The 12,747-nt window shown below is 37.3% G+C and overlaps 1 protein-coding gene across 1 annotated transcript in view; it reads right to left on the bottom strand.

The window, feature by feature from the left end:
* MRPS6 (mitochondrial ribosomal protein S6) overlaps window positions 1–12,747 on the bottom strand; it is a 66,610-nt gene that overhangs the window by 14,807 nt on the left and 39,056 nt on the right. The window contains exon 2 of the mRNA XM_017653481.3: window positions 271–410. Within this exon, the coding sequence (XP_017508970.3) occupies window positions 271–410 (140 nt within the window). The remainder of the gene's footprint in view (window positions 1–270; window positions 411–12,747) is intronic.

A 12,747-nucleotide genomic window follows, 5' to 3' on the forward strand; every position in this document is an offset into this window, starting at 1 on the left:
GCCAAGGGAAAATAGTGCTTAGGCTGATAATCAAAAGCTTTTAAACCTGTTGCTCCTAACATGACCTGTTTTTGTACTCTGATTATAGTTTATTATGTGCCAGCATAACTCTATCCCATCTGCAACACAACACTGCTAGGGTACGTACCTGGACACCACTTGGCACAATGGGGATCTTACAGTAAAATTATAATTATTACTAAGATGAATTAAATAGTATACTTTTGAGCCTATCAAGGTCATTTTTCAAGTGACTCATGAAAGACTTACCCTCCTCTGCTGTGCTGTTGACTGTGGGTGGAGATCTTATAAGGAAGGGCTTGCTCACCCAGGTTTTCCAAGTTCCTCACTATCGCCCCTCTGTCCATCAAGGCTTCTATTGTACGTTTCAAAGCAGCAGCAGTCTCTGGCTGTTTTTGTTTTCATTTTTAAAAAGAAGAAAAAAACACATCAGAATCAATACAGGAACCAGAATGATTATGTCTGGTCAGTTCTAATCAGAACAGCTCTATTGGTAGGGATCTTTGGGTGAAAGCAACAGAAACTGTCATTGGCTAACACAAAACTTAAAGAGAGAGAGAGACATTTATTGTAAGGATATGAGATAGCTCACAGATACGAAGGAAACTCTGAAGACCCAGGCCTCGGAGAGTTCAGGGACCAGAGCAGCTCCAGGGATCTAAGAGGCAGGAACCAACGAGTGGCTTCTTCAGAGCATCTTGGCCAAGATAAATCAGCACCAATCTTGTCAGTCCTTGTATCCCAAGACTCAAAATCCAAATTCCAGGGGGAGGGCATCCTCTTGACAGGACATTTTGATTGACCAGCCCACCAAAACCACAGCCAGTGAGAAAAGGTGTTGTCTCCCAAAAAAGATTTGGGAGGTTATAACCAAAAGGGGAAAAGGATGATTAAGACCCAATCTCTGCTCTCATGGAGCTTACAATCTAATAAAGGGACTAACCCCAAAAACCTACGTAAGAAGACCAGGAGGAGAACACAGGAAGTGACACAGGGACCAGAGAGCTCATCAAAGAGAAAGCACATTCAACTGGGAGAAGGGTTTCCTTCAAGAAAACTTATTTGAGAGGAATCCTGAAAAAATGACAATGGAAGGTGCAAAGAATGAAGGACCCAGGCACATAGCAAAGGAGTAAAGGTAAGAAAGTGGGAGCACACTGATGGAACATTCGGAGTTCCATGGGATGTCATGCAGGATAAGGGGTAAGAACACAAATTGGATACAAGTATATAAATAATAAATACCTGTTAAAAACACAAAATTCAAACAGTACAAAAATCCCATCTTCCAGAGATAAAAGAATTTATACATTTTAGTGAATTTCTTTCCAGATATCTTTCTATGCATATGTAAACACAATACATTTTTTTTGGAAGAAAAGATACAGCTAATGTAATAGGGAGACTGAGGCAGAGATGTGGCAGACAAAAGGCACCAAAAAACGGTGGTTGGGAGAATGGTATTGTTGCTAACAGCTAACAGGAAATCTGGAACAGCTGGTTGAGGATAGTAAAAGAAGAATTTGGTTTAGGACATGCTGAGTCTGAATACCCACAGCTTCTCTAGGCTGACCTCATAAGATGTAACCTTAAGCTCAAAACAACAGGGCGGGTTAGAATTACACATTTTGAAGTCATCTGCAGAGATGGGCTATCCGAAGCCCCAGGAGTAGGTGAGATCACTGAGGGAGGTGGTAGGGTGGCAAGAAAGAAGACCAACAACAGAGCCTTGGGGAGCACAAACATGTGGGGCAGACAAAGGAACTCACAGTCAGAAAAGCAAATAGAAAAGGTAAAGCTGAACAGCACAAGGAAAAGCAGGCCTGTCTTGTCACAGAAGCTAAGGAAAGAGGCAGACTCCAGAATGACAGGGTAAAGGACAGAGATGAAGAAAGTCATGGTATGGTGCTGCATGGTCACTTAGCAAGACGTGGTGAGAAGATACACTGCCAAAGTTTCCATGGTAGAGGTGTAACAGCAATAAAGAATCCAGAATTCATCTCTTGCAAGTAAAACTAAGTATTTCATGTATTTCAAAAATACATATACAAACAAAAATGTTTGTGTATGAAACATCTTGTATATGAAAGAAAAAATGCCAGAGCATGAGAGGCAAACAAGACTGAGCCAAGTGTTCTGAGAGACAGAAAACATGAGCAAATTAGTAGTTAAAAGGGAATTAACTAGTTAAGAGGATAAAATATAAAATGTTTTAAATAATAATGGCAGCTATGATTTATTGTATAATTGCTATATGGACCACGTTGGTCTAGTTTTGCTGTTACATATTTTATCTTCACCACCCAAAAGTGCAAAGGTTTATAGATTTGGAAATTGGGCCTCTGACAGATACCATGACTTGGTGATTATATGTCAGTCAGTGGAAGAGCCTGACTCAAGGAAGAGCAGTTGAAGGGAAGGGAAAGACAAGAAGATACCTTGGCAAGAAAAAGGGGCACTTTTCCTCAAAGACGGAAGTGAAGGGATGTAGGCAAAGAGCTCTGGAAGGGCAGGAGTGAACTTAAGAAAAAGCCACCTTCCAGTGGCTCATTCTGGATCAAATGAAAACTGCAGAATAATTTAAATGTGTATTTCAGTAACCAAAATCCACCATTTCTGTAAATTATTTTTCTGATGAATACTGCTAAAATGCTATGAATACATGAAGTATTAGTTTAAGGCTTAGAAACAATTTTACTTTCATTTCATATTGTAGCCCACTAGGGACTTTAAAAATTCCTCCTGGAATTGTTTTTTTATATATTCAACCAACCTTATAATAAAACAGAAATTTCCTGAAAACAAGAGAGGGGCCAAAATCTCTTCCCATTAATACTAACTAAGTTAAAAAGACCATGGCAATCTCCTTGTGATTGCATACAAACATTTTTATAGAGTTCTAATCAACATGGAGACTAAATTATTATCTCATTTCATAACTTCACAGTCATTTCCATATTTTTGAAGAAACCTCATTACTAACAGCAAGGTAATATTTCATTTCATTAAAAATGCCATTTATTGACCTGCTATTATATCAATTAACTTATGATAAGGTGGATGAAGTCTATCCAAATAAAGAATAGGTAAGGTTTAAAAAAAATTAAAATTTTTTATTAATTACCATATCCTCTGATTAGATACCCAAATCATAAATATTAAATTCAGTTTTGCCCAATTAAAAAGGAATGTGCCTCAATAACTTGTCTTGTTTAAATTCCAACTGAAGTGTTTACAGTATGAAACATGGAGCATCCTCCTCTGAAGTAAGAGGCTTCTAAAATAAAAATTTTCTTCTGTCCAAAAAAGGGGAAATCTACCTAACTAGAATGTAACTCTTTGAAAATACAAAACCCATTTTAACTCTGGCATGTTAAGGTCAAATTGTAGACTACTTGAATGCCTACATTCACGTCACTGTAATTTCACAAAAATCAAGTTTTAAAAAAATGAAGGAGTGGCAAAAATACTGGTTTCTTAGGGAAATTCAACATGACCCATATACCTTATGTCATCACTGTAGGTCAGAGGTCACCAAAGCAGGGCCCCTGGGCTAAATCTGGCTCAGTATTTGTTTTTGCAAATAAAGGTTTATTCAAACACAGTCAGTTCATGCACTTACATTGTGTCTGTGGCTGCTTTTCTGAAGGCAGATCTGTAATTACAGCAGAAACTGTATGGCCAAGAAACTTCAAACTATTTATTGTGTGGTCAACCTCTCTTCAGTATTGTAATAGGTTGAGGGAAGGTGGCAAGGCCATTACCCACAAACCTTAAAATGTGCCACAAATAAAACCATGAGCCTGGGCCACTGAAATACAGTGAATCCTCCACAGAATGGGTCATCAGGCAGACACACAGGGCACCAACCTACTGAACAACATCAACTTGGCTGTTCAAGTCATATAAGGATTCAAAGTGATTCTACAAATTCACCATTCCATCCACCAACCTCCTAATCTCCTAATCAACCCAGGCTGCCAACTTCAACCTTCCATTTGATGAACCCTATAGATCTATTAAAATTCTTAGGTTTCAAAAAAAATTAAAAATGCTCTGCTCAATCCAGCAAAATGTTTAATGTTCAATTTTTAAAAACATATGGTCTACAGGAAGCAAATTATCTTGCTGCTGTAATTCTCATTTACAAAGTCTCAGCACCATTTAATTCTAACTATTCTAAGAGGCTGTGTGTACTTCTTATGGGCCCTTCCCATCCTACCTGAAAGCAGTTCCCTAAGACTTTCCTTTGATCGACCACCAATGAAACACAACTTTGTCAAGGCCAGACTGAGTGGGGGGTGCTGAAAACAGTCACTTGAAAAAAAGTGAAAAAAACAGTGGATGAATATGAATGGGAACTAGGAAACCTGGATTCCAGTCTCAGCTTGTTCACTAATGACTTAGACAACCCTGGATAAATTGTTACAATTGATCTTTAAACTTGTGCCTTAAATTTCCTCATGTGCTAAATTAGTGGTTCTCAACAAATTTTCTCTAAGCTTCACACAAACAACACTCATATCGCAACTCTCAAAATCTGAAGGACCACACAAAGTTAGAAAAAGTGTTCCTCTCTTCTTTCTGTGCTCCCCATTACGATAGCCTCACCCCATAGAAGTACCCCTTCCACCCCGGTGCTCTTCCTGTCATTCCCATCTCCTTCTACACACAATCTGTAGTAAGGTACAAATATTCTTTCACTAGTAAAATGCAAGGAGAACAAGGACTCTATCTGGAAAATAACTATATTTACAAAGTCTACCACAGTTTGTATCATGAAGCAGGCACAAGAAAGAGCTGTTAAATAAACTAATGTATCAATTGTACCTTCCTAAGAAGGAAGGTCTCCTGCTTTCTTACTCCCATTTTTTCTCAAGAAACCCTAAGTTTCCTTCCTATCTTCAGGAAACTAAAGCCACTTTTCATTAACAATATAGCTAAGCTTTCACTGAAAGCTGTAACACTAAAGCAAAATTACAATACTGTTTTTCTCTTTCTTTCCTGTAGTGCCAAAATGCTGTTGTTAATACCAGTATCATAGTTTAAAAGAATCCAGAATTCATCTCTTGCAAGTAAAACTAAGTATTTCATGTATTTCAAAAATACATATACAAAAATGTTAAACTTACATTGTTCTAATTATTTGCTGATAAGATGAAGTACCAGCCAAAAAATTTACACTAAACTATCCTTTTAAAAAATTCACACTAGACAAAATTAAAACCAGTTTTTGATACTATTATTAATAACTGAAAAATACTGGTTCAGGCTACAAAAGATGACTTAGGGAAAACTCTATAGCTAATTTCAAATACTTGCAGGGCTACATGAAAAAAAGACAGTTATGTTTTATTTTGATTGGACCTTGGGGGTTAGCCTGGAATCAAAGGGTAAAAATTACAGAGAAACAAATGTACTGCGTAAACAAGATGTGCAATGTATAAACAAGAACCCATTTCTGTAAATGACAGCAACAGGGAAGTGCAATGGGCTGCTTGTGAAGCAACTGACTTCCCCATCCCCACAAGCGCCCAGAGGACGGCTGTTGGGTCTGTCTTTGTACTGGTGGGAGGATGGACTTGTTAACTTCTAAAGTTCTGACCAAGACAAAATTCCAGTACTATTCTGGTACCACTCATCATTCAGAAGGACATCCTGAAGTGAAGCTAGCTTTTCAAAAAAATGACACCCGCAATGGTGATGACGAATATACGGATTACTAATAAAGTTTGGAGATGTTGCCTGGATACATACAAAGAAGGCACCAGATGTTTCACCCACTATTGCTTTTACAACAATCTCTGAGAGGTCCTGGGAAACCAGGCTCCTTAGATAACCACATTTTGAAAACTGCAGTTCTAGAGATTCCAATAGGGCAAGTTTCTAAAATGAAGATGAGAGCAAAGACTGAGAAAAAAAAAAAGAACATTCTTTATCTGCCCCCAAATAAAATCTACATTCAGTAAGGTTATTTAAGCTAAGAACTCATGGAAGTACTATAAACACCACCATTGGTCAATGACAGTGTTTAATCTAATTAAGAAACATTTTCACACCAGAAGAGAAGTTGAGCTTGTCAACAAGATCATCTTGAAAATTAGGCTCTCTGGCAAAGAGAGTTTGAGCCAGCAGCCCTCCAGTATATACAACACTCTCACAGTCCACCAGGCAATAAAAATCACACAGTATCCACTACATTAAATGGTGTATAGCATCTGGCTACACCTTGCCTTTCTTACTTTATAAAGAACTATGTAATTCCTAGGAGTAAGTAGGATTTCAGAAAGGCAGAGCCAGGTCAGAAAAATGTAAAAACCTGTAAAAAAGTAAATGTAAAAAGCCTCTCCCATTCTTTGATGCATCTTAATATTAAGGTTCACCTTCTTAAAAAAATCTCCCTGAAATCTACATTTTCAAATAAAGTGAATGTCCTGGAAATTCTGCAGAGATTCGTACAGCAATTTGAAAAAGAAAATCTGTCAGAAGCTTCTCAATGGCAGGACAGGTTTCAAGTGATGTTCTGTCCCTAGCAGACCCTGGAAGAACAGAATGGACAACCATCTATCTCAAAATGTGTGAAGTGTCAGCCCTGCCTAGTGACATCTGCAAAAAAGCCCAATTCTGAAAACAGTTCCACGGGAACTGTTCTATCAAATATTTTTTGACTTGAGAGAATTTATTTGGCCCCACAACTTTTTGAATCAAGAATTGCAGTCTTTCAGGTAATTAAGGATTAAAAATTATTAAGTACAGAAGCTATTTTAAAAAGTAGAATAAAATTGAGTAAGGGCAAGTCTAGATATACACATGTATGTTGGAGCATGACTACATTTCTATACAGACTATTCACACTGTATAACTTATAGGTAAGTAACTAGAAAAGTAACTTTTATAGGCTTTTTTGAAAGGTCAAAGGCAGGAAATACACTGGGAACTTAACTGCTCTACTACTTTGCCCATGAATCATATTTCATAGACCATTTATAACAAATTTGGAATAACAACTGAACAAAAATTTAACAGACTTTACAAAGTACGGGACAAGATAGAAGAACAGAAGTGAACCAATATACGTAAAGTATACTAGGAAAGTAACAAATACTGTAATGCAGTGAAAAACTTCATTTTATAAGCTACTGCAAAAACAAAAATATCTCTAAATTTTAAAATGTTAATAAATACTACAGATTCACAGCTCAGACATACCAAGTGCTCAATTAACTGTTAAAGCTACAGAGGCCTAAGAGTTGCTGAAGTGTATATTAAGTAAAAAGCACTTGTAAGTATGATATTTAATTTACACAATCATCTTTACAAGAAACGATTATGAAGCAGGATACCTATAAATCTTCATTGGAGTACGATTTTAGAATAGTTTTAATGGCACAAGCCAATTGTTAAAAAGAAGAGGTATATACATCCTGACATCTGGAAACAGCAAACTGAATCATTCCTATGGGCATATGAAGTTCTGTGGGTACCTGAAACATAGATTGAACCTTATGAAACTGCCCTTGGGGGGAACACAAACAGTTAAATATTGACCATTTCTTAAGGCTTTAACCTAACATTTATCTGGAAACCTTCCTCTCAAGACAAGTATTTCCAAGTAAATTCACCTAACAAAGGGTAGCTACCAGGATGTGAAACACAAGTCCCTGCCCTTTAAAAGTCTCTTATATGAAGACAGGACACATGTTAAGTTTGTAAGTTTATTAGTGTAAACTAAGAACAGGGAGGTTGAAACACTGGCAAGATTGAAGCCAAAAGCCAACAGTATGAAAGGAACTCAAAGGGAGCAACTACTTCGGATTGGTCAGTTAGAGAGAGCAGATTTCAGCCAGAACCTGACGGCTGAGCACCTCTTCAAGAGGTGGGAAGAGGGTCAGGGAGTGTGCTCTCAGAGCATGTCTGCACTAAAGGTAGGACAGAAGGGCAGGAAGAAGATTCTGATGGAATTTATAGTTGAAGTAGAATCAATGTGAGCACTGTGTTTGGTATAGGTAGAAGCCATCCATAGCTTTTTTCCACTAGAGGAAAAATGTAAACTTTCTGGAGGGCAGTCTGGCAATATATGTTAGTTAAAAATGTATGTACTTCAATCCCACCGACACTTCTAGAATTTACTCTTAAGAAAACCGTCATACCCATCCACAAGGATTTAGCTATTAAAAATACCACAAAATTAGGATAGTGAATAAAGGAAACACAGTTGTCCATTATCAGGAAACTAGTATAATAAATTATTTTCACTGAACAAGTACTATGCAGCCATTTAAAAATAAGATGTTGATTCTCATATACTGACATGAAGATATTTTAATAAAATAAAAAAACAGGATATAGAGTCAATCCACATTTTTTAAAAGAAAAATGTATGTATGTACACAAATGGAAAAAATGTCTAGATGAATATACAGCAAGATACTAATTTTCTCTAGGTAGTAAGATAAGAGGAATATTCTGTTTTCTTATTTTAACACTTGGCTCTACTGTCTGATTTCTTTTATAATGAACAACAAAAAGGTATTTTAGAAACAAACTTCTTTTGGGACATATTCAGTTCTGTTTTAAGAAGAATTTGTTCCCCTGAGTCTATGCCAATTGCTGTCTTTCTATAGATGTCAAAATTTGTGAATTCTATGTTAAAGTCCTGAATCTATGCCTGAAATTTAGAACTCATTCACTGACTCCACATCCACATAGGGTTTTAATGATGTAATACTCAGAGAGGTATAGGTGGACAGAGTTCAGTGATTACTGAAAGAGCTTTGCAAGCTGCACTCCAGCATCATGAGCTGTTAACACCTGCTGCCCCATTTCTGTCAGAAAAAACTGGAATTTAAAAGTCAAGAGCCCAGAGATCACTGGCCCTAGAATCAAAGTAGACCAAAGAGATATGATGGGACAAGGCCAAATCTGGCCCCAAGAACACAGAGGGCAAAAGTAAAAGGTAGCCCAAAGGTGATAAGAAAAGTAAAAGGAACTTGGCCGTTCTATTGCCATGTGACCAGGATTGAGATTCTTGAGACCTAGGAAATCTCACATGAAAATGTACTCTTTCAGGTGTGTGATGAAAATAAAAAGAACCCAGGGAAGGATGGAAAAAAAAATTCAGAAGAGCAAGAGTCCAAAGATTGCTGAGTTCAGCACACATTAAAGCGGCAATACCAAAATGCAAATAATAAAGCAGAGAGTCATAGTTCATAACATGGCTGAATTTGTAAATGTAAAGGCAACAGAATACCCGGTGAAGTAATTTCAGTTGCAAGGTAGACAGAATGCCTTTAAATCATAAACAGGACTACCTTAAATGCAGTGGGCATCCACGGGACCCCTAGTCATGATTACAAGAGATTCGATTTTGTATGAATTTACCAGTTGTTAGTTACTTATGTACCTAGGTTAATAGAAAACCTGTGTAGTTAACCTTAATGCAGTTTTGTTCCTTAATCAATCCATTTGTTTCTAAGATCTCAAGTCAGAGTATCAATAGTATCAACCAGATGTCATCTAAGGACAAATTTGGGGGCTCATTTGCATATAATCAATCATTCATGATTTGGGTAAATCAAAAGAAAAAGGCAGAAACACCAAGGCATCCCTCTAGAGCACACTAGAAGTATCTGGGGAGCTTTAATATTGAGTTCCTGTCTCACCCTCAGATATCTGGATTCAACTGGCCAGAGGATTCAAAAATCCTGGGCAGTAGGATTTCTTAAAGCTCCCCAGGTTCAGACAAAGGTGAGAATATTTTCCTAGCAAGTTGGCTGGCTTCTCATTAGCCCAAAGGTGAATGATTCTGGCTGAACTGCAATTTATAAAGGATTTTCAGCAATGATCACCTACAAATCTATAAGGGAATATAAAAAGCTCCACTTTTCTCATAGTAATGAAGCCCTCCCTGGATGAGAAATGGAGACATAATGTCTTGTCTGAGGGTTTCAGCTCTGGGCAAGTTCACTATGGATTCAGTGAGACAGAGAAATGACAACTGAAGTTCTTAGGGTAAAAGGATTTATACTTGGCTTTCTTTATTCTCAGGGTGGCAGGTCAAGCACTAGGATCACATTTGCATCCAGCAGTCTGCAGGTCCATAATCTATCTTCGTCTCTGCCTCCACCCAGAGCATTGGTCAGAGCTCTTTACATAGTGTCTCAGTCAGTAAGAGCTCACTGCCCATGGGTGTGGAAGAATTAGCTAGCGGTAGGCCAATTACATCATCAAGTAGTTTAGATTCAGGTGAGGATCCTAGCCATAGGAACTTCCCTTTTCCCTATAGATGACAATCCCAACAGGTGACTACTACTGGTTAATATTACTTCAACAGTTAGAAACAATGCCAAAATTAACATACCCATACTTGCTATTTTGAGGACATCTCAAATAGGAAAAATATCAGTTGACTGGATTAAGAGAAATTTTCAAATTTCTTTTTCTGGGATATTTCCATTTCCACTCTCCCTCCCCTCCTCCCTCTAGATGCACTTACAGATGAATAAAAGAAGATGGGAAACAGGGAGACTGGCAAGAGTCCTGGTTACTATGGCAGCAAGTAAATGAAATGGCAAAGCTCATGAAACTGATAGCGAGTACGAATCAGGTAGACATCAAACTACCTGTCTTATTGATTGCTCTTCTTCATGTACAATTCAGTTTCCTGCCTTCACCTTATTGTACAACCTGTTTAGAAAGAAGGGGGACAGCTCTGAAATGACACGGTGACCAGAGGAGGTGAGAATCAGCAAAGGGTTTTGCCAGTAAACACAACAGCATTATAAGAAAATCCTATTAGATCTTGTAAAGATAGCCTAGGCTATCTTCCAAACACCAGTGTACAGATTTAGGAAAAATATCAGTTGACTGGATTAAGAGAAATTTTTTAAAATATACATTTGATAGAAACTTGGGCTCTGGCAAGAAAGTAAGATTTGCACATCTTACTGAAAGATAAAAAGTGTGCCAAACAACCAGGGCACTGCAGTGGTGCCTAATTCAAGCAATGGGAAGAAGGCACTTAAGGGACTGCACTGCTCTGAAGAGCAGGGAGGAGAAAGGATGTGAGTACAGAGGAATTAAAGGAATAAATCCATCCTTCAAGGTTCAGCTACCTCCTAGCAGTGTGCCTTTCCTCTATAATCCCATGTGTATCCTTCTCATTCCACATGTATCTTGTCAGTGTAATTTCATAGGAGTACACCCTCTTCCCTAACTAAGCCTCTTTTAAGGTTGTGTCTAACTCATCTTTACTGGATGCTGTAGATGCAAAGAACCTGGTATATAAGACATGCTCAATAAATGTTTGATGAAGATATTAAGTAAAAGAATAAATGAAAAATCAGAGTGAAAGCTGCTAATTGTACTTAACTAGAAAGAAAAAATTAAATCAACTCATAAAATTTAAGAAATACAATCTTCAATGCAAAGAATAAATCAGCACCACTTTATTTCTGAAAAGTAAAGATACAGTCAAGCTAAAGCACATTCTCTCATCAAAAACAGAAATGCACAATCAATGAACTAGAAAACAAAAGGTAAAAGATGGCAATAAAAACAAAGATAAAAGACTCCATTCCAAAACTACTAGAACTAATATCTGAATTCAGCAAAGTTGCACGATACAAAATTAATACACAGAAATCTGAGGCTTTCCTATACACTAATGAACTAACAGAAAGAGAAATCAGGAAAGCAATTCCATTCACAATTGCATCAAAAAGAATAAAATACCAAGGAATAAAACTAACTAAGGAAGTGAAAGACCTATACCCTAAAAACTACAAGACACTCTTAAGAGAAATTAAAGAGGACACTAACAAATGGAAACTCATCTCATGCTCTTGGCTAGGAAGAATTAATATTGTCAAAATTAATAAAGCAATCTACAGATTCAATGCAATGCCTATCAAAATACCAACATTCTTCAACAAAATGAAACAAATAGTTTTAAAATTCATATGGAACCACCAAAGACCCCAAATAGCCAAAGCAATCCTGAGAAGGAAGAATAAAGCAGGGGGTATCTCACTTCCCAACTTAAAGCTCTACTACAAAGCCACAGTAATCAAGACAATTTGGTACCGGCACAAGAACAGACCCACAGACCAGTGGAACAGAAGAGAGTCCATGATATTAACCCAAACATACACAGTCACAATTAATAGATGATAAAGGAGCCATGGACATGCAATGGGGAAATGACAGTCTCTTAAACAGCTGGTGTTGGCAAAACTGGACAGCTACATGTAAGAGAATGAAACTGGATCACTGTCTAACCCCATACACAAAAGTAAATTCAAAATGGATCAAAGACCTGAATGTAAGCCATGAAACCATAAAACTCTTGGAAAAAACATAGGCAAAAATCTCTTGGACATAAACATGAGCAACTTCTTCATGAACATATCTTCCCAGGCAAGGGAAACAAAAGCAAAAATGAACAACTGGGACTACATCAAGCTGAAAAGCTTCTGTACAGCAAAGGACACCACCAATAGAACAAAAAGGCATCCTACAGTATGGGAGAATATATTCATAAATGACAGATCTGATAAAGGGTTGACATTCAAAATATATAAACAGCTCATGTACCTTATCAAACAAAAAGCAAATAATCCAATCAAAAAATGGTCAGAGGAACTGAACAGACAGCTCTCCAAAGAAGAAATTCAGACGGCCAACAAACACATGAAAAAATGCTCCACATCACTAGTCATCAGAGAA

Source organism: Manis javanica, chromosome 3, assembly GCF_040802235.1.
Source record: "Manis javanica isolate MJ-LG chromosome 3, MJ_LKY, whole genome shotgun sequence".
Taxonomy (NCBI): Eukaryota; Metazoa; Chordata; class Mammalia; order Pholidota; family Manidae; genus Manis; species Manis javanica.